Source organism: Mobula hypostoma, chromosome 8, assembly GCF_963921235.1.
Source record: "Mobula hypostoma chromosome 8, sMobHyp1.1, whole genome shotgun sequence".
Classification (NCBI taxonomy): domain Eukaryota; kingdom Metazoa; phylum Chordata; class Chondrichthyes; order Myliobatiformes; family Myliobatidae; genus Mobula; species Mobula hypostoma.
In genome coordinates this window covers 30,165,479-30,187,319 of record NC_086104.1, presented here as the reverse complement: position 1 = coordinate 30,187,319, position 21,841 = coordinate 30,165,479, and the positions used below count along the sequence as shown (strand labels likewise).

General features: G+C 40.1%; 1 protein-coding gene across 1 annotated transcript in view; it reads right to left on the bottom strand.

Annotated features, from left to right (window-relative positions):
• Positions 1-17,686, bottom strand: part of LOC134350439 (F-box only protein 11) — a 146,415-nt gene extending 128,729 nt beyond the window's left edge. The window contains exon 1 of the mRNA XM_063055635.1: positions 17,179-17,686. Coding sequence (XP_062911705.1) covers positions 17,179-17,260 — 82 coding nt within the window. The 5' untranslated portion in view covers positions 17,261-17,686. The remainder of the gene's footprint in view (positions 1-17,178) is intronic.
• Between the last annotated feature and the right edge of the window lie 4,155 nt (positions 17,687-21,841).

Here is a 21,841-nt window from a genome sequence, read left to right as displayed (position 1 = left end):
CCATGAGGATACCACATCATCCTAAAACTTAACTGACGTCTTTCAGGACCGAAACTGAATTTTTCTCTTTGCAAATGTCTCTGGTTACAACTTACTTCTGCCCCTTAGCCAACATTACAGTTTTTTTTTGTTATCAGTCTTCTTTTCTTTTCTCCAAATCTGCTGTGTAAAATGTTTAATCTCTAACCTTTTCCATTTCTGAATGAATGTTCACAGATCCAAAACAATTTTTTTTCTCTCCAGAACTGCTGAGTATCTTTAGAATTTCCTGATTTTACTTCAGGTTTCAAGTATTTGCATTTTCTTTTACTTTTTAATACTTCATATCTCATATAAGATAGCACGGTTCTTGTTGGTCAATCATCCCAATCCATGATCATGTTGCACAAGTTCCTCAGTACAATGTTCTGAACAAACCATCATCACCTACTTCATCAATATTCATCTTTCCTTTTTCATAGCATTGAATATTTTGATATCCACCAATGATTGCACATGGTTCAATTCCATTCACAACAAATAGAGTAGTCCATGCCTTTGTGTTTTGCAGATTCTTTCAGTCCAGAAGAGAGCAGTTGCCAGACCGGGCTGAGATACAACCTTTCTGGTTAACTTCTATGGTACATATGTAGAAATCTAAGATAATCCTCGTGGATATGGCGAATCTTCTCAGATGGCAAAGAAGGAAAACATAGTGATATGTTCTATTGATTACCATATCAATGAGAAGGGATCAGGTGAGGTTACTGTTGATATGGATGCCAAAAACTTAACTGTCAACGATCTCCACAGCAGCTCTGTTGATGAGCATAAGGTTGTGTTCACCGCCCTCCACCGACTTCCTTAGGTCAACAACCAGCTCCTTTATCTTGCTAACATTATGGGCAAGGTTTTGTTCTGACAGCATAGCATTATCTTTCCTGTACTCCACCTAATCATTGTCAATGATCCGATCAGTAACAGTGCCATCATCAGCAAACTTAAAAGATCGAATCGGTACACTATCTCACCACAGAGTCATGGTAATACAGGGAGTGGAGAAGTGAACAATGCACCCAACACAAACAACCCAGTGTTGAAGACCACGAAATTTCATCAATTTTAACCACCTGAGATCTGCCAGTCAAGACCACAATTGCAGATGCCCCTCTCCTTCCCCTCCTAAAGGTCAAGGTCCAGGAGTTTAGAGACGAGCTTATTTGGAAATATGCGATTTAAGGCTGCGCCTCAGTCCATGAATAATATATTATTATTGTCAAGGTGATCCACAGCTGAATGTAGTGCAAGTGGGCAAGGAAGAAAAACAGGCCTGTTTTCCTGTTTGCAAATTGTAAGGGGCCTAAATTGTTTATGAGGCTCGGCCAGTGGTCCCCAACCTCCGGGCCGCGGACCAATACCGATCCACAAAGAATGCAGCGGTAGCCGGGACGCACCCAGCACATCTTTTTTTAAAATGCCAAAATAAACAAGCTAATTAATTAGGTGCCACCCAGCACGTAAATGTCGGCCCAGATCAGAGGCGACACAATTGGCAATCACCTCTGATCTGGGCCGACATTTACGTGCCAGGCGGCACCTAATTAATTAGCTTGTTTATTTCAGCTTTTTTTCCTAAAGGTGTGCTGGATGCGTCCCGGCTACCGCTGCACCCCTGCATGCTTAGCGGATTGGTATCGGTCCACGGCCCGGAGGTTGGGAACCACTGCTAGGCCACTAAAATCTTTCAAAGCAGTTTATTAGCATTGATGTTACAACCACCAGTTGGTAGTCATTGAGAAAAGACACTTTATTTGATGGAGGTTTCCTTGAAGCAAATGGACACGGTAGACAGTTGATTGGGGCACAGATTCAGAATCCTTAATTTATTAAATGACCATTGTTACTAGATTGCAAAAGTAAAGCCTTTCATTTTTAAGTTTATATACCTGCTCTGTTTAGTACCAATTCATGCTATTGTAAGCTTCCTACCATAGGTTTCCTATAACAATTCAGTCCAGTTAATTGAGACCAAATCAGTTTTCACCCCTTTAAAATTTGCCCTCAACTTGAAATATGGCTCAAAACTTCCTTTCCCTTCCCAATTCTAAATTCAATCAGAGTATGCAATTCACCAATTACAAGATAGTCTATTTTCAAATTATTGACTAACTGGATTTGTTACACGGCTTACTGCATAATGTTGCTTTTTGATCAATTCTGAAACCCCGTCCTGGAAACCACCTCAAATACACTGCAGAAATTTATCGGCATTGATCAAGCTATCTGCTTCTCAATCTGTAAATTAAAAACCTTTGATTTTTAACAATTTTCCCAATCTCCCCCTTATTAATAATCTCTTTCCCACCTAGTACCCAGTAATCAAGAGACTTTAGAGAACTTCTATCATACAATTGCATCTCCTGCTATTTCAAAATTCTAACCATGGCATTTCTGCTGAAAGATCATCCAGAACAAACAATGGATTAACACAAGCTCATGTCATGTATATTGCAATACAATATTTAACAAGGTATCATTATCAACCTTCTAAAGTATCAGATTTTAAAGCAGCTGATAAGTTTACACAATAGAATGTGCACAAATATCTTAGAGAATCACATTTCGTCTATCCTATTTTTGTTTTTGAAAAGGTTACAGAATAAACATCTAATGAAGTTCTCACTTGTACGAACACCCAAAATAGATATCAAAATCAATGTTGCTTGCAGTAGTGACATCCCATGGCATTTATGCACTCTACACTTCCAAGCATATTGTATACTTAATCTGAAACTAGAAAACACAGGTCAAAAACCTCAGGTGACAAATTATGTGTTCAAGTTCTATGTGTCATTATACTTGTTAACTATCTATTGGAATTTTCCTGGAACATCAAATATCAACGTATCTACAGTTCTTTCAATATTCAGGAATTTCTAATATACAGGTGTAAATGGATTCTTTAGAATATTGTACAGTTTACGTCTTCTTGGACTGTCAGGATTGAGGTTAACTTGCTTCCACTCTGCTTTTGTGGCTAATGAAGATGCTAAGTAAGCCAAGGTTGAAACTGCAAACTCTTCCATAGAAACTGCAGTTGGTGGGTGAAGCTACAGGCTATCTGTATAGTGGTCCACTCCTTTTGCCACTACTTGGTGTCTCTGTGTTTCTGAAATGCACCCTCATGATTTTCAATGCTGCACTGAGGGCTATTTCTCCACTTTAAGCAATCATAGGCCAGGCATTTCCAGGAGTAAAAATGAGCTTTTCATCACACATTTGAACCTTTTCCTCTGATTGTACGATTTTTTTTTTCCCCAGAATGTGTAAGCATTAATTTGTCAAATGTTGTACTGCAATATACACGAAACCTGAAGCATCCTCTGACCTAGCATAGAAGCTTACCAATATTCAATTTTCCAGGGTCTTCTTCAAAGTGTACTCAGTTTGGTTTTCATCCTGTTTTCGGGCATTCTGAGAGAATGCTCCTCTTCTGAGCTTTGTACTGCTCCCCTGCTCTTCAATCACGTTATTTGCCAGCTGCTGCTCACCATCCTCGTCCCCTCTTTATACTGGCGGTCTTCCCTCTATTCTTTCAGTATAGAATTAGCATCTCGACCCAAAAAGTTGAATGTCCATTTTCCTCTACAGGTGCTGCCTGAACAGCTAAGTTTCTCCAGCAGCTGGTTTGGATCATGTCAATAAGCACAGTGCAGGCCCTTTGGCCTACAATGTTGTGCCTACTCTAAGATTAATCTAACCCTTACGTCCCATTTAGCCCTCCACATTTTTTTCATCCATGTGCTTATCAAAGAGCCTCTTAAAATATCCTTAGAGTATCTGCCTCTACCACCACACCATTCCGTGTAAAAAACCTAGCTCTAACATCCAAATTACGCCCCTTTGTACAAGTCATTTCAGCCTTGCAAAAAAGTCTCTAGTTATGCACCCTCTTATCACCTTCACTCCAAAGACCAGCTCACTCAACCTATCCTTACAAAGAACGCTCATTAAATCCATCAGCATCCTGCACCCTCTTTAAAGCTTCCACATCCTTCGTTTAATGAAGCCATCAGATTTTCCAGCATTCGCAATATCTTGAATCTCTAACATTAGTTTCTAAATATGATTATATCAGATGAGTAGCACAAAGTCAGAATGTTTGACCCAACTAGCCCATGTCTACACTTATGTTCTGTTCAAGTCTCCTCCAATCTCTCTTCTTAATTTATTATAACCCATTCTTCCCCTTCACCATCATGTGAACAGACTGCATTAAATTACAGTTGTACCATTCTCTTGATCATCTTATGTTATGTAAATATAATTACTTAATTTTTTATTTCAAGTTATTTCAGGTTAACTCCCTTCAGTTTCTTTTATTGAAAACTAGCACAATTCTGAGGGCCTTTATTAGGTGGGGGATTTCGTTAAGTACTTCAAGCCCATTTCCACCTTACATGTATACTCAAACCTAGACTTCAAGCATTTTCCCCTCAAAGTTAAAGGTACATACTTGCATATTAACAGCACCTGGGCTCAGCATTTTATGAAAAAGTACGTCACTCAGTAATTTAATGTTGCTAAGCCAATCTTGTTAATTTAACAATTTATTAAATATTTGAACACAGGATTTACCTGGACCCAACACTTCAATGCAATCACAAAGAGGGCACGCCAGCAGCTATACTTCATTAGTAGATTGAGGAAATTTAGTACAGTCAGCCCTCCTTATCCGCAAGTTCTGCATGCGCGAATTCAACCAACCGCGACTCAGGAAAACCCGTTAGTTCTCTCTGCAGCACTCATTGTTCGAGCATTGTTCGTCTCCTGTCTTGTTCGTTCGCTACTTTGTTTCTAAAAAGTGAAGTAAAATATGCTCCTAAAAAGCAATTACGTGGTCAAAGCAATTCCTCAAAGGCTAAGAGTAGATCTTTTGAAAAGTGGCATGTCACATTCCGAAGTGGGCTGTAAGGTCGGTCAGAACTAATCCAGCATTCACACAATAAAGCAGAAAGAAGCTGAAATTCGTGGAAGTGTTAGTGCTAGGGATGGCTGGCTGGCTAGCTACGTAAAGCACTACAGCCTCAAGAACTTAAAGATCACAGGAGAATCGGGATCGGCTGATGCCAAAGTGGCATCAGCGTTCCCAAAAGAGCTACAATGGTTGCGTCTGTACTGAATATGTACAGACTTTTTTTCTTGTCATTATTCCCTAAACAATACAGTATAACAACTATTTACATAGCATTTACATTGTATTAGGTATTATAAGTCAACGGAACAGAAACACTGCGGGCAGTGGGTCCTGTGCTGCCCTGGGTCCTAAAGTCCACCTGCACTGAGACAGGTTAAATAAGGGACTTGAGCATCCACGTTTTTTGGTATCTGCCAGGGGTCTCGGAACCAATCCCTCGCTGATAAGGAGGGCCGACTGTACATCACCAAAGGCTAGAAATTTTCTCCAGCCATACTGTACAGAGCATTATGACTGGATGTATCACCGCTTGGATGGTTATCAACTCAGCCAGCTCCACGATGAGCACATCTCTCCATAGCATTGAGGACATCTTCAAAAGGCAGTGCCTCAAGGCAGCAGCATCCATTAACAATCCTCACCACCCTGAACGTGTCCTAGTTTCAATACTACCATCAAGGAGGTGGCCATGAACCTGAAGACTCACACTCAACATTTTAAGAACAGAATTTTCCCCCTGTCATCAGATTTCTGAACAGTCCATGAATCCTCACTATTCTTCTTCTGCTCTATTTACTTTTTATTGAAACTTATAGCAATTTTGTTTTGTTTTGCACTGTACTGCTGCCACACAACAAATTTCACAATGTCAGTAATAATAAACCTGAATCCGATTCACTGACATGAGGAATAATCAAGAAATAGATTTTTCTTTAAATTACATTCACCTAGATTAACCACAGACAAATTTATATGAAGACACAAGAGACTGCAGATGCTAGAATCCAAAGCAATGCACAAAACACTGGAGGTGCTCAGCAGATCAGGCAGCATCAATGCAGGAAAATGGACTGTCAACGTTTAGAGTCAAGATCCTTCATGCAGACTGAAAGAAAGAGAGCAGCTAAGCCAGTCTAAAAGGTTGGAGCAAGAACTCACAGATGTGAAAGGGGTGCAGATATCAGAGGGGGAAAAGAGTGAGATTAATGTCAAAAGCTGGAAGTGACAAAGGCCTGAAAATAATGGAATCTGCTAAAATTATGGATTGTTGATATATATCTTTTTTGTTTTTATAGAAGTGCACACTTCATGCCTGTTTTGTCATTTAATCAGTTGACCTGTGACTTTTCATCATACCCTTAGCAAGACTGGATTTAAAAATAACAACGGATTTAACATCAATTGCAAATGTAATTTCAAGTTTTCAACACACGTACACAATGCTATACAGACGCACAATGTTAAAAAAGCGCTGCAATAACTATACCTGAGTTCAAAGACAAATTCAGCATTATGGCTTTAAATACCAAAACAAGAGAAAAGGTGAAAGAGAAATGAACATTTTAAGCCATAAAAAAATCCCACAAATCATTAATACTCAATAATATTCCACACCTAAATACTCAGGAAAAGTGCTTGTTTCTACATAACTAGCACAACTCATCTACAATTATGCTGAAATAAATCACTGTTAATTGAATGTAAATCCTACAGAATTACATTTTATACAGTTCAATTGATTTTACCTGATCAGTATTAATTTCCTATATATATTGCCTCTAGTTTAACATTACTTTCCTCATCCAATTCACCATTTCCACCCATTCTGTTCCCACCTATCCTATCAACATTCAAAATTCCATTAGATTATAAATTCTATACATCTTTCTTCTCATAGTAAGATTTTCTTACAAAGGTTACTTTTAAAGCAGATTTCAAAGTGTAAAGTTCAAAGTAATTTTATTATCAAAACAAAAAAATTGTAAGAAACTGTGGGCAAAGAAGCAAATTACCAACTATGACTGAAGAAATAACAGCAAACAACAGAAACTGTGAAGAATATACATTTGTCCAAAGCAATAAGATAATTAGTGGGACAGTAAGTTTTCACAAATAAAATGGTGTGAGGCATTTTTTAAGAAAACCATAACACCACACTTATTGTAATCCAAGCACTGAACACAAAGTGCGTAATAGTAATTCACATAATTATATAATCACATCAGACCAGCCTCTTAAAGTGAACCCCAACTCAAAGCCGGTGGTTGTGACTTATGTACATTTCCAATTACACTACCTACAGGGCCACTGTTAACTTGCACAAATAAATGTAATACTTTACTTAAATCTAATCTGCAAACTGCAGTTTTGGGTATTTTTCACTTATTATGTTATTAACTTATCTTTGACTTGATTTACTGGCCTCTCTTGAGATCAACTTTCCAATGCACACATTATAATAACATCTGTATTACAATCAACATGATTCTCTAGGGTAAGAGGGGAGCACCTATTTTCATGATTTAGAAGATAATGCAAAACACGTTAAAACATGTTGAAAGGCATTGAACATGTGACAATGTACTTAATTCTTAATAAAAGTACCCAGTCACATTTAATTGAGAGTTGTTTTACACCGGTTCCTTATTCTAGCTTTTAGTTAACTTCTGTTACACTACAGTGGTCAAAATCAGTTGTGTAGGAGTTTGTAGACCATACACAATCAGTACTGCTGTCCAAATGAGTTTCAATAAAGTTTAAAGGCTTAATCAATATTCAAACATTCTTACAGCATTCTTACTATAGTTGATGTGTTTAATGGTGAACCTATTCATTATTGTATTTAATGTATCATGATCTACTATATTGCTTGGAGTTTGCCTTCTGAAACAAGTAATGCATGCCCTTCAGCCAATAGTATTCCTCTTCAAGGAACCGTGCAATTAGTCTTAGCACTTTGCTCTCTTCCTTGTACTACCAATTCTCTTTAAAGTAAATACCTAATAGATTTTTGAAAATCACTTTTGACTCTACTTCATCTCCGTATCCAAAGAATTCTTGCCACTTCAGTTAATTTTCAGTTGCATCTAATCTGCATCTTCTGGTAACCAAACCTTCAAATCACTCTCGGTATTTCTCCCAATTTGCCACATCTTCCAATACTCTTTGTGTATATACTTGACCAGACCACGCATGAAATTGGATTTTCAATTACCTGCTTTGATAGGCAGAGATTAAATGTCAATAGGCCTCAGTCTCTTCTATTACAACCTCTGTTCCTTCAACATCAGCATTATGCAAAGATATTATTACTTTCCCACTGGAATCTACTTTAGATCTCTCCTTTTATCAAATGTGGAGAGCTCTCGGACAACATTGCTTTTGAAATCAAGGACATCCAATCAGATGTTTTAATCTACTTCCCATTACCAGCAAGACAAACACTTTCCTATTTCGGGTAGACTGGACTTCGTTGCAAGGATATCAAACAGCTTCAAGCCACCTCCATGTGTATTAACACACACATAATGCTGGAGGAACTCAGCAGGACAGGCAGCATCTATGGAAATGAAGAGACAATTGGCGTTTTGGGCCAAGACTCTTCTGATTTCCAGCATCTGCAGACTTCTTGTGTCTCTGTATATTAATATATTCCAAATATATTAATATATTCTTGTATTTGCCTCCCTGCATCCATAAAAGTCAACTGAATTTACTCCACTTTCACAGATGTCAACAAGGAAACAATACAGAACATCAACTTCATCCCACAAATTTGGATGCCAATTTCTTACTTGTCTTTTTCATGCCCATACTTTACTCCAACACTTCTCTCTTGAAATCATTACAACTATACCCCAAATCCATGTTTATTACTCAATCTCTCCACTCTACTCTCTATCTCAACACCAAGGAAATCCTCATTCCTGGTGGCTTCAACCAGTAACTCAGCTCCTCTTCTTAATTCACTTAATTGTTGTTAAATATCTCCTTCCATTAGAATTGGTCTATTCACATTCAAAGCTATCCTCTCTAAATGCCATCTCTCTCGTTAATCACAAACACATTCTAACCCTTGTACTCCTCACAATTAGCATTTATTCATCCTCAGCCCATGAGATAAATCAGCAAATACCCACCCTCCTACATCTATGTATCCCAGTTTTACACTTCCATACCTAGGAAAAGGGCTATTCACCTTTTCTATGCCTTTGGTGATTTTATATACATCCATGAGGTCACCAGTAAACCTGCCAAGCTCTGAAGAAAAAAGTCAAAGCTATCAGTTTCTCCTTACAATAACTCAAGCCCTCCAACTACTGCTACATCCTTAGGGATTTTTTCTGAAACCTTTTGTGCTTCATAACCTCTCACAGCTAGGAAACCAAACCTGCACATAATACTCCAAATACAGTCCCACCAATGTCTTGTACAATTGTAACAGCATCACAGCTCCTGCACTCAGTTCTTTAACCTAGCAAGTGTGCTAAATGCCTTCTCCACCAGCCTGTCTACCTGCATTGCCACTTTCAGTGAATTATACAGTGGCATGCAAAAGTTTGGGCACCCCGGTCAAAATTTCTGTTACTGTGAATAGCTAAGCGAGTAAAAGATGAACTGATTTCCAAAAGGCATGAAGTTAAAGATGACACACTTCTTTAATATTTTAAGAAAGAAAACTTTTATTTCCATCTTTTACAGCTTCAAAATAACAAAAAAGTTCTATTTTAACTTCATCAGTCCAGAGGACTTGTTTCCAAAATGCATCAGGCTTGTTTAAATGTTTCTTTGAACCTTTTGAATAGAACATTTTGGCCGCAATGAGCAAAGATATGTTTGGAGAGAAAAGGGTGCAGAATTTCATGAAAAGAACACCTCTCCAACTGTTAAGCATGGGGTGGATCCATCATGCTTTGGGCTTGTGTTGCAGTCAGTGGCACGGGGCACATTTCACTGGTAGAGGAAGAATGAATTCAATTAAATACCAGCAAATTCTGGAAGCAAACATCACACCGTCTGTAAAAAAAAAAGCTGAAGATGAAAAGAGGATGGCTTCTACAACAGGATAATGAACCTAAACACACCTCAAAATCCACAATGGACTACCTCAAGAGGCGCAAGCTGAAGGTTTTGCCATGGCCCTCACAGTCCCCTGACCTAAACATCATCGAGAATCTGTGCATAGACCTCAAAAGAGCAGTTCCTGCAAAACGGCCCAAGAATCTCACAGAACTAGAAGCCTTTTGCAAGGAAGAATGAGCGAAAATCCCCCAAACAAGAACTGAAAGGCTCTTAGCTGGTTACAAAAAGCGTTTACAAGCTGTGATACTTGCCAAAGGGGGTGCTACTAAGTACTGCCATGCAGGGTGCCCAAACTTTTGCTTCAGGCCCTTTTTTTGTTGTTTTGAAACTGTAAAAGATGGAAATAAAAAAAGTTTTCTTGCTTAAGTATTAAAGAAATGTGTTACCTTTAACTTAATGCCTTTTGGAAATCAGTTCATCTTTTACTCACTTAGCTATTCACAGTAACAGAAATTTTGACCGGGGTGCCCAAACTCTTGCATGCCACTGTACGCCTGTCTTCCTAGGTCTCCATGTTGTACAACATTCCCCATGGCCCTGGCATTTAACCTGCAAGGCCTGCCCTGGTTTAAATGTTCCAATTACAACACTTCACACTTGTCCAAGTTAAATTCCAGCTGCCTTGGATCTAAATTTCCCAATTTCCTAGTGGATCCAAATCCTGTTGTAATCTTAGGATACCCTCTTCACTGTTCACTGAACCATCAACTTAGATGTCATCCACAAACTTGTTAACCATTGCTAACTACACTCAGTAGCCACTTTATGGGGTACAGGAGTGGTACCTAGTGTGGTCTTCAGCTGGTGTAGCCCATCCACTTCAAGGTACATTCAGAGATGCTCTTCTGCATACTCCTATTGTAACACGTAGTTATTTAAGTTACTGTCACCTTCCGGTCAGCTTGAACCAATCAATCAATTCTCCTCTGACCTCTCTCATTAAGAAGGCATTTTCGCCAACAGACCTGCCACTCACCGGATTTTTTTTTTTCTTTTTTTGCACCACTCTCTGTAAACTTTAGAGACCGTTGTGCATGAAAATCCCAGTAAATCAGCAGTTTCTGAACTACTCAAACCACCCTATCTGGCACCATCAGTCATTCCACAGTCCCAGTCATTTTGATCACATTTCTTCCCCATTCTAATGTTTGGTCTGAAAAACAATTGAACCACTTGAGCATGTCTGCATGTTTTTATTCATTGAGATGCTGATTAGATATTTGCAATAATGAACTTCACAAGTGTAACTAAAAGTAGACATTGAATGCATATTCTCATCCAAATCATTAGTGCAGATGACAGACAACAGTGGACCCAGCAACATACCACAAGCCACGTGTCTCCAATCGGGAAACCAGCCTCCACCACCACCAAGCTAATTTTGTATCCAACTGTCTAGCTCACTCTGAATCCACATAATCTAATCTTCCAGACCAGCCTACCATGCAGAATCTTAAAGCCCACACAGACAATAACTATCATCCTGCCCTTTATTACTTCTTCAAAGAACTCAGATGGAATTCATGGTACACGATTTCTCCTGCGCAAAGCCATGCTGAAAATCTCCAATCAGTTCTTGCTGTTCCAAATGCAGGGAGATATCTCTTAGAATCTCTTCCTGCAACATTTCCACCAAGATGTTAGGTTCACTGGCCTGTAATTCCCTGGTTTGGATTTGTAGTCCTTCTTGATTAAAGGCATATTAACCAACTCCTCCCCACAACTCTTCCATTTACTTCTAGTAATGGTACAACTAACTCTGCCAAGGCCCCAGCAATTTCTCCCTTGGCTTTTGCAATGGGATAGCTCTCTTGGAATTAAACTAGTAAACTTTTGTTGCACTGTTTCCAAGGCCTGCAGGTTTTTAAGGCAAAGTTAACTTTCTATACAACACTCCAGATATGTTCTGAACTTGGTCTATGCCATATACAACTGCACAAGACTCCTGCTATATTCCAATCCCTTCACAATAAAGACAAAGTTGCCCTTTGCTATCCTATCTTCTTGCTAACATTATGATGCACACACAAGAACACCCAAATCTCTTATGAATACCAACACTTAGTGGCTACACCACATTTAAAAATATACTTTTATTGTTCCCACTAAAGTGAAAACCTTATATTACAGCCCATCACTCATTCTTCAAAGCTCAAAGTAACATTAATTATCAAAATTCGTATACAATACCATTTACTACCTTGAGATTCATTTTCTTACAGACAAATTCAGGAAAATAAAGAAATGCAATCATACTAACTACACATAAAAAAGACTGACAAACAACCAACATGCAAAAAACAAAATGTGTAAATAAAAAATAATATTGTAAAATCTGAGATGTGGTGAGTGAAGTTATCCACGCAGTTTCAAGAGCCTGACAACAGTTCCTGAACCTAGTAAGGTGAAACCTAAGTCTTCAGTACCTCATGCCCAATGGTAGTAGTGAGAAGAGAGCATAGCCTGAAGAATGGGAGTCTTTGAGGCTGGATGCTGTTTTCTTGTGGACAGTGGGTCTTGGACCCCTGGTGCAGTCAAAGCAAGGGCTGCCAGAGGACCCAGTAGAAGCCAAAAGACAGGTGGGAGAAATCCCAACAGCATAAAAATCACCACATTACAGTCAGAGCCTTGTAATCTTATACTTAAGGTAAAAGATTATTAATCACATTACACTAAACTTTCATATCAAATTTTAGAATAAAGAACAAATAGAATAAACGTTATCAAATCTGGAAACAGGAAAAATATCTTGCAACCTGGGCTCCATCTTATTTTTCAGCTATTACAAAATTTACTCCTTTTGTTTCAATCCAAGACCAGATAGACCAAACACTAATAGGCATGTATTAGAGAAGAAAGAGTAGGCCATTCAGCCTCTAATCCTCTGCTATTCAATAGGATTATGACTGATCTGACTTTCCTCCTTTTGTTTCCCTGACTGATTAAAATTCTATCTCAGATTTGATAGGAGTTTACAACTTATTTGCAAGATGTTCCAAAAACACTCAACCCTCTGAACGAAAAAATTCTACTGCATCTCAGTCTTAAGTGGTTACCAACTTATTCTGAGACCAAGCACGAATTCCATGACAGGAAGCATTGCTTCAACAAGTGTTCATTCTTCTAAACACCAATGAAGGAAGAATCCAAATTAATCTTTCCTCATAAACAACCCTTCCATACTCAGGATCATTATAGTGAACCTTCCCTGAAACATAGGCTCCTGAACCAGTGTGGATAATTTGTCGTCTTTTACAGATTGGTTGTTTGCCAGTCTTTGTCAATTATAGTTTTTCTTAACATATTGATGCAATTACAAAGAAGACACAACATCGGGTACAGCTCAATAGGAATTTGAGAATTGGTATCTCACCAAAGACATCCACAAATTTCTACAGATGTACCGTGGAGAGCATTCTAAATGGTTGCATCACCATCTGGTATGAAGGGGCCTCTGCACAAGATACGTAAAAGCTGTAAACTGTGCCAGCTAAATAATGGGCACTAGCCTCTCCATCATCCAGGACACCTTCAAAAGGCGGGATCCATCATTAAGGATCCCCATCACCCAGGACATGCCCTCTTCTTACTGCTACCATCAAGGTACAGGAGCCTGAGCACAAACTCAACATTTCAGGAATAACTTCTTCCCGTACGCCATCAGAACTCTGAACAGACAATGAACCCATGAATACCACCTCAGTACTTTTTCCTCTACTTTAGCTCCACTTAATTTTCTTTTTTATATGCTTATTGTCATTTATAGCTTTCACTATGTATTGCAGTGTACTGCTGCTGCAAACCTACAAATTTCATGATATACGCTAGTGATATTAAACCTAATTCTGATCAACTATGTTGAATTTTTTTTCCCTGTAAATCCCTGCAAGAAAGTTAACCTCAAAGTAGGATATGGTGGCATATATCTACATTGACAGTAAATTTACTTGGCACTTTGAACCACTTCCAATGGTGTAGCTTTCCTCAAATAAAAGCACACCAAAATTGTTCACAGCAGTCTAGATGTAGTTTAGCTTGTGTCTTTAGAACCATAAGGCTTCCCTAATTTATACTCCAAAATGACTGAGATAAGTACCAATATTCCATTCTCCTTGCCTGCTGTTATTTTGTTTACCACACAAGCGATTTAAGTTGGGATCCCCAAATCTCGGCATTGCACTCTTCGGCAATTTTTCTCCATTCAAATGTTACTATTCTTTCATCTAAAATGAACTTTACATTTTCCCATCTCACATGCACTTTGCTAAGTATATGCCTGCTCACATCAGCTACCAATATCTCTCTGCAAACTTGTATCCGCCTCACAACTTGCTTCTGCACCTTTGTGTCATTCATTAATCTGGCCATTATTGATTTGCTTCCTTCCAAATCAGTCATGAAACACTTAGTGGCCTCTTTGCTACACCTGCTCATTAATGTAAATATCTAATCAGCAAATCCTACAGCAGTAACTTAATGCATAATGTAGAGATAGACAAGTTGTTCAGACCAAACATGAGAATGGGGAAGAAATGTGATCTAAGTGACTTTGACCATGGAACAATTGCTGGTGCCAAACGGGGTGATTTCATAACTCAGAAACTGCTGATCTCCTGGGTTTTTCACGCACAGTTACTATAGTTTACAGAGAATGGGGTGAAAAACGAAAAAAAAACATCCAATGGATGGCAGTTCTGTAGGCCTCATTAATGAGAGAACCCAAAGGAGATTGGCCAGACTGATTCAAATAACTACGTGTTACAACAGTAACTCCATTAACTAGGCGTGCTGAAGAGCATTCTGAACGCACATGTCAAACCTTGAAGTGCATGGACTACAGCAGAAGACAGCACCAGGTTCCACTCCTGTAACTAAAAGTGGTCACTGAATATATGTCGTTAATAGTTGGTCCTACCATGGATATCAGCTGGACCATACCAGTCACAATGCTACAATGAAAATGATCAATCCCCAGTCACCAATTTCCTATTCATGCTAATGTACTACCTCCAACACCATGACCTTTTGTGACTTAACCTTTTGGTAGGCACCTTCTCAAAGGCCTTCTGGAAACACCTCCGCTGGTTCCACTCTCTTTTCTGTCAAGGCTTCTTCCAAAAGCAAATATGATGTACACTTTAATAAATTTGTCAGATGTTGCTTCAAATTTGTCAGCTATTAATGAAGACTACCTTTATAAACTTCAAATGTCTGTATGCGTTCCACTGTATGTTAAATACTTAATTTGAACATGCCATATTACAATATTATTAATGGAACAATCTGTCAATTAACTACACCAGCAGAAATAAGTGTGGGAAAGTGTTAATGATATTAAGGATGCTTGTGAAATTCCCTCCAAGGTTATCACCTTCTAATTTTCCCCCACCTTGCTGAGATACTGTCCACTATTGGTACTTCCAACTAGCTAATTATCCAACAAGAATCTTTATTCAAAGTCAGTAGGCTACTCATCCAGAGAAAGCATTACAGCCAAGTCCAAACTTATCACTGAGTTCTGCAGTGCAATCGTTATTTAGTGAAGAAGAAATGTCAGTAAAAATTCCCCCAAAAAATTACGCAAATTCCATTTCAGCTCCAGTTGAGGTCAAATAACTCACAGCAAGCCCAGGACAATTTGTGCTGCTGAAATCTCAGTACAGCTCACTGACTAAATCTCCTGAGCCATATGCAGCATTCAGCATCATTACCATCTTTTACCTCCGACAGACCAGGTAAATCTCACACAGTTAGCTGTTAATATAAACAAGCTTTCGTTGTCACAGTGCCTTTACATAATTCATTAATATACCATCTGTACACGTATTAATTGCTCGACAGCGGAGGAATGCAAACCCTCAACAATGTCTGCCCAACTTAAATCGCTTGTGTGGTAAACAAAATAACAGTTTTCCAATAATAGTTGGATTTTGATAACAAAATCAAGTCCGTTACTTATGTTTGAAAAAATATTTTAACAAAAAAGCATGACATTTGCACATTCTAAAATGCAGATATACTGCTCATACTGATCTTTTCAAATATTAAATCAGACAAATTGTATGTAAAAATTAAAACAGAATCTGCTTAATTAAATATTTAACCAATTTGCATATTTTAGCATTTTGCACATAGATGAAGTGACATCATTTGGTATAATTAATATTATGCATACATGTTGCAACTTCTAATCTGACACCATTTTGAGATCTGATGAGTAACACCATATGAACAGCCTTTAGTGGCCATTACAGCAGTTACTCAATGGACAAACCTAGTTAAGGTGCCTACATTCCTCCCACAGTATGACACAAGCATATTCCTAGATCTGACAAAATAATCCTTACCATATTAACTACAACAAAATAACAACCTTTTTTGATAGTTGTGAATGCTAACAAACACATCAAAGTGATTTTTCTCTAAACACAAGCACATCTATGAAAAATAACACGCATATAATAGCCCTAGGGTTAATATCGAAACACCACAATTCTTGTTTTTGGTCTGCAAATAAAGCCTGTCAAAATGCAAAACTTTGTATATATAAAACAAAACTTCAAGCCACTTGCTTTGGAGCAATAAAAAACAAGATCAGATTAAAGAAAGCCTCTTCAAATACAGACAGACTTTGAGTGGCACAGGGTAGATAGAATGATCCCGTGGACTCGACATGAGGATACGATCACTTTCAGGCAACTACGCAGCAAACATTCAGACACCATTTAAAGAGAAAGGGGGACGGCAGAAAAGAGTGCAGACAAAGTAAACCTATAATATACGGGAAGTGTGATTTCATGCGTGATTTTAGCAGTATATATATTTTAAATAGTTAATGGGCATCTTAAATACCAACGTTGCATTCTCCTTGAAAAAGGTGTCTCTCCAACGGGCTCCATTTTATGTGAAATTTACACACCAGAGGGAAGGTGATGAGGGGTGTTCAAACATGCTGCCACCACAGGATTGTGCCAAGGCACAAACAAAGCGCGGCCTAAACTGTGGGAGGACAGCCTCGGTCTCTCCAGTCCGTCTATAACCTGTAGGCGCAGGGGCAGCCGGCGGAAGGTTGTTCCAGAGCGCTCACTTAGGATCTAGTCCCTCTCGCACACCCCCTCTCCCGGCGCCCGTTCTCTTACCCGCTGCGTTGTTTCTCTCCTGCACGGGGCGCGGCCTCGATATTCGCCTCGGTCGCCTGCTGGCTGCCCGGACCGAGTTCATCCTGAGGAAGGCAGTTCGGGGATCCTGGGCCTTTGCTGTTGTTGCTACTGGGGTTACGGTTATTTTTTCACAGCTCCCTGCCTCCTCCCTCTGTCGGTGCCAGTCCGTGGAGTAATATCTATTGGATCACTTGTTTGAAGCGCCCGCCGGCGCCGCTTCCCTCTGCCTCCCTCACTGCGCCAATACCGAGCCGCCACTCAGGCCCGGAGGCCAGCGGAGAATCTCCACTCAGCAGTCGCTCTCCTTCTGCCTGCGATGATCTCAGGCGCCGTTCCCGTCCTGTCCTTCCCCGCCTCGCCTTGTCCGCGCGCTTGCTCTCGATTTCTCCAGCTCCGCGGCCTTCCTCGCCTCCTTCCGCCGACAGATTTCACACACGCCCCACACAGTCGCCCTCACGTCGGCCCGCTGCCATCTCCGTCTCTCGCTTCCCCCCATCCCCCCTCCCCTCTCGAGAGTTGAGTCAGCCACCAGGCGAGTAGCTTAGGAACGAGGCTCCGGCATCACCCCTACAACCAATCGCAACCCTCCATAAAAAACTTTTTCTCGCAGGCGCCCAATAGGCAGGCGTCTCTCATCCAGACGGCGGACGATAGGGACGGTGGTGAGGGGGACGCGCCAGGCTTCTGGGTGAAAGAGGAGCTTCTCTCTGTCAGAAAGCATTCTGCCCTGGATTACTGGGTTGATGTCGGTATGCGAAAGTGATCTTCGGAGTGTTTATGACCATTTCCCCCAGGAAATCGCTTTAATAACGTCTTTATTTGGCGATATTAAAATTGTCATAATGGAACGATTGCTGTTGAAATCTCATTTAGAATACTAACTCCTCGAAAATTGAGGCAACATTTGCACATTACTTTGAAGAGAAAATACGAGTTTTTAATGACAAGGTAACAGAAGTTTATAAAGTTTTTTTATTGATTTCAAGCACATCATTCGGAAGAGTATGGAGGATCACACATCACACATACTGCAATTGTGACAAATACATACAAGCTACCATACCTAATTTAACAGAAGTTCTGAAGGGTTTTGCAACATTTCGACATCAGGTCAAAGATAAACTGAGTTGAACTGATTATTATTTTCGATTATAATTGAGTATGGAAACTAGTTTTTCCCTTGTTCGTTTAGATTATAGTTGGTTTTAATGTGCGAGTCGAGTAGCCTTCATCTGCTTTGTAATTAATGGTTGATCCCTCGATGACTTTGTAGCCCTATTGCTACTTGGTTACAGGGACAAATAATGGATTGTGCAGCTAATATTAAATGATTGGACTTTAAATTTATAACTGCCCATTACAGAGCCTCAATTATAAGCACAGTCATATAAATTTTGTGACTTTTGCCAAAAACAGCCTAGGCATTGACAAGACTGCAGTCCTGATGACAAAGCAATTCCATCTGTAATGTGGTTATTTGTGAACCATTACAATCAATGAGTGTAAGAAATAATCTGTTCTTCAAAATTTAAAAGAAATGGTGATTTCACAAAGTTTCCATCTTGCCGAACTTGTATGTGGTAATATATAACAAAAATAATATGCACGAATTTAAAGAGACTACTGTATTAAGAGGCAAGGAAGTTGAAAAAACAATCACAGTGCAGATAATGGGTTACCACTGTAGTTCTGCAAGTTAGGGGGGCAACTTTTAAAAAGTGAACCGTTCATTTGTAAAGGGTTAAAATTGAGAAACAGAGATATCATGTTAAACCCTGGCTAGAGCATGCTTAGAATCATGAAGGTACTTCTGATCTTTTGTTATTTAAGTAATATAAAGCAATGGAGAAAGTTAAATGAAAGATGCATAATTACTATAGTAGAACTAAAACATTGTACCTTAAGAGAAACTGAGTGTTAACCTCATGAAGTCTTTAAATAATGAGAGGGTATATTGAGATAGACATTGAGGAAATATTTCTACTTCTGGAGGGGACTGTAATCAAGGAAAATAAATATCACATAACCAGTAAGTCCAGTATGGAATTCAGAAAAAACTATTTTCATGCAATATGTAAAACATGTGACTATGGAAATAGCAAATTAAACTGATGGAAGAGAAGATAATGAATAAACAGATCAGGATGAAAAGAGCTGAATGGTATACTAATAGGTTTGCATAAAGGGTGACAGAAAGAGGTCTGTTTGATCTACAAACACCAACATGTGTCATTTTGCTTGTTTCTGTTCAATATAAAACTTTACAGATGTAAAGAATTTCAACAACAAAAGGACAGAGATCCTGGGTGTGACTGGTGGGTGCTTTTTGTTCACCTTTTCCATTACCTCCCCTCCTCATTACCTCATCACGCTCCTCCATCTAGTTCCATCTGTCCAACATCCACGCACCTATCTAATTGCATTTCTTCTCCCTTGCTTCACCTTTTCTATGCCCTTCATCTGTCCTTTGTACCCCCTCTCATCCGGTTCCTCCTATCTTCACTAGCCTCTGTATCACATAAGAACATAAGAAATTGGAGCAGGAGTAGGCCATCTGGCCTTTCGAGCCTGCTCCACCATTCAATAAGACCATGGCTGATCTGACCATGGACTCCTCTCCACCGAACTGCCTATTCCCAATAACCCTTAATTCCCTTACTATGCAAAAATCTATCCAACCTTGTCTTAAATATATTTACTGAGTTAGCCTCCACTGCTTCATTGGGCAGAGAATCTCCATCCTAAATCTACTCCCCTGAATCTTGAGGCTATGTCCCCTAGTTCTCATCTCACCTACCAGTGGAAACAACTTTCCTGCTCCTATCTTATCTATCACTTTCTATAAGATCTCCTCTCATTCTTCTGAATTCCAGTGAGTACTGTCCCAGGTGACTCAATCTCTCCTCATAGTCTAAACCCCCTCATCTCTGGAATCAACTTGGTGAACCTCCTCTACATCGCCTCCCAAGCCAATATATCCTTCCTCAAGTAAGGAAACGAGAAGTGCACGCTGTACTCTAGGTACAGCCTCACCAGTACCCTGTATAGTTGCAGCATAACCTCCCTACTCTTCAATTCAATCCTTCTAGCAATGAAGGCCAACGTTCTATTTGCCTCCCAAGTCCCCCTGCACAGCAGCATGCTGCAATTTTTTTACCACTTAAATGATAATCTGCTCTTTTATTTTTCCTTCCAAAGTGGATGACCTCGCATTTACCAACGTTGTACTCCGTCTGCCAGCCCCTTGCCCACTCATTTAACCTATCTTCTCCGTGTCTTCTGCGCAATTTGCTTTTCCACTCAATTTAGTATCGTCAGCGCAACGTAGATACACTACACTTGGCCCCCCCTTCCAGATTGTTAATATATATCGTGAACAATTGTGAGCCCAGCACCGACCCCTGCGGCACTCCACTCACAACAGATTGCCAACCAGAGTAACACCCATGTATCCCAACACTCTGCTTTCTAATAGTTAACCAGTCCTCTATCAATGCTAATACATCACCCCTAACTCTATGCATCCTTATCTTATGGATAAGTCTTTTATGCGGACCAGACAATATTCCTGTCAGAGCGCTTAGAGGATGTGCAGACCAGCTAGCAGAGATTCGCACTGACATCTTGAACATCTCCCTGAGCAGCGCCATTGTTCCTACATGCTTCAAGGCCACCACCATCGTCCCCGTGCTGGAGAAGTCTTCGGTGTCCTGCCTCAACGACTACCGTCCCGTTGCACTCACATCCATCATCATGAAGTGTTTCGACAGGCTCGACATGAGGTACATCAAGACCCTGTAGCTCCCCTCACTGGACCCCCTGCAGTTCGTGTACTGTCCCAACCATTCAACAGACACCATTGCCATCACCCTCCACCTGGCCCTAACCCACCTGGACAAAAAAGACACGTACGTTCAAATGCTGTTCATAGTCTTCAGTTCGGCATTCAACACTATCATTCCTCAGAAACTGATTGGAAAGCTGAGCCTACTGGGCCTGAACACCTCCCTTTGCAACTGGATCCTAGACTTCCTGACTGGGAGACCTCAGTCAGTCCGGATTGGAAGCAGCATCTCCAATACCATCACACTGAGCACGGGGGCCCCCCAGGGCTGTGTGCTCAGTCCACTTCTGTTCACGCTGCTGATCCACGACTGTGCTGCAACACACAGCTCGAACCACATCATCAAGTTCGCCGATGACACGACTGTGGTGGTTCTCATCAGCAAGAATGATAAGTCAGCATACAGAGAGGAGGTGCAGCAGCTAATGGACTGGTGCAGAGCCAACAACCTGTCTCTGAATGTGAACAAAACAAAAGAGATGGTTGTTAACATCAGGAGGATACGGAACGACCACTCTCCACTGAACATCGATGACTCCTCCGTAGAGATCGTTAACAGCACCAAATTTCTTGGTGTTCACCTGGTCCCTCAACACCAGCTCCATTGCAAAGAAAGCCCAGCAGCGCCTCTACTTTCTGCGAAGGCTGAGAAAAGGCCATCTCCCATCTCCCCCCCCCCCCATCCTCACCACATTCTACAGAGGTTGTATTGAGAGCATCCTGAGCAGCTGCATCACCGCCTGGTTCGGAAATTGCACCATCTTGGATTGCAAGACCCTGCAGCAGATAGTGAGGTCA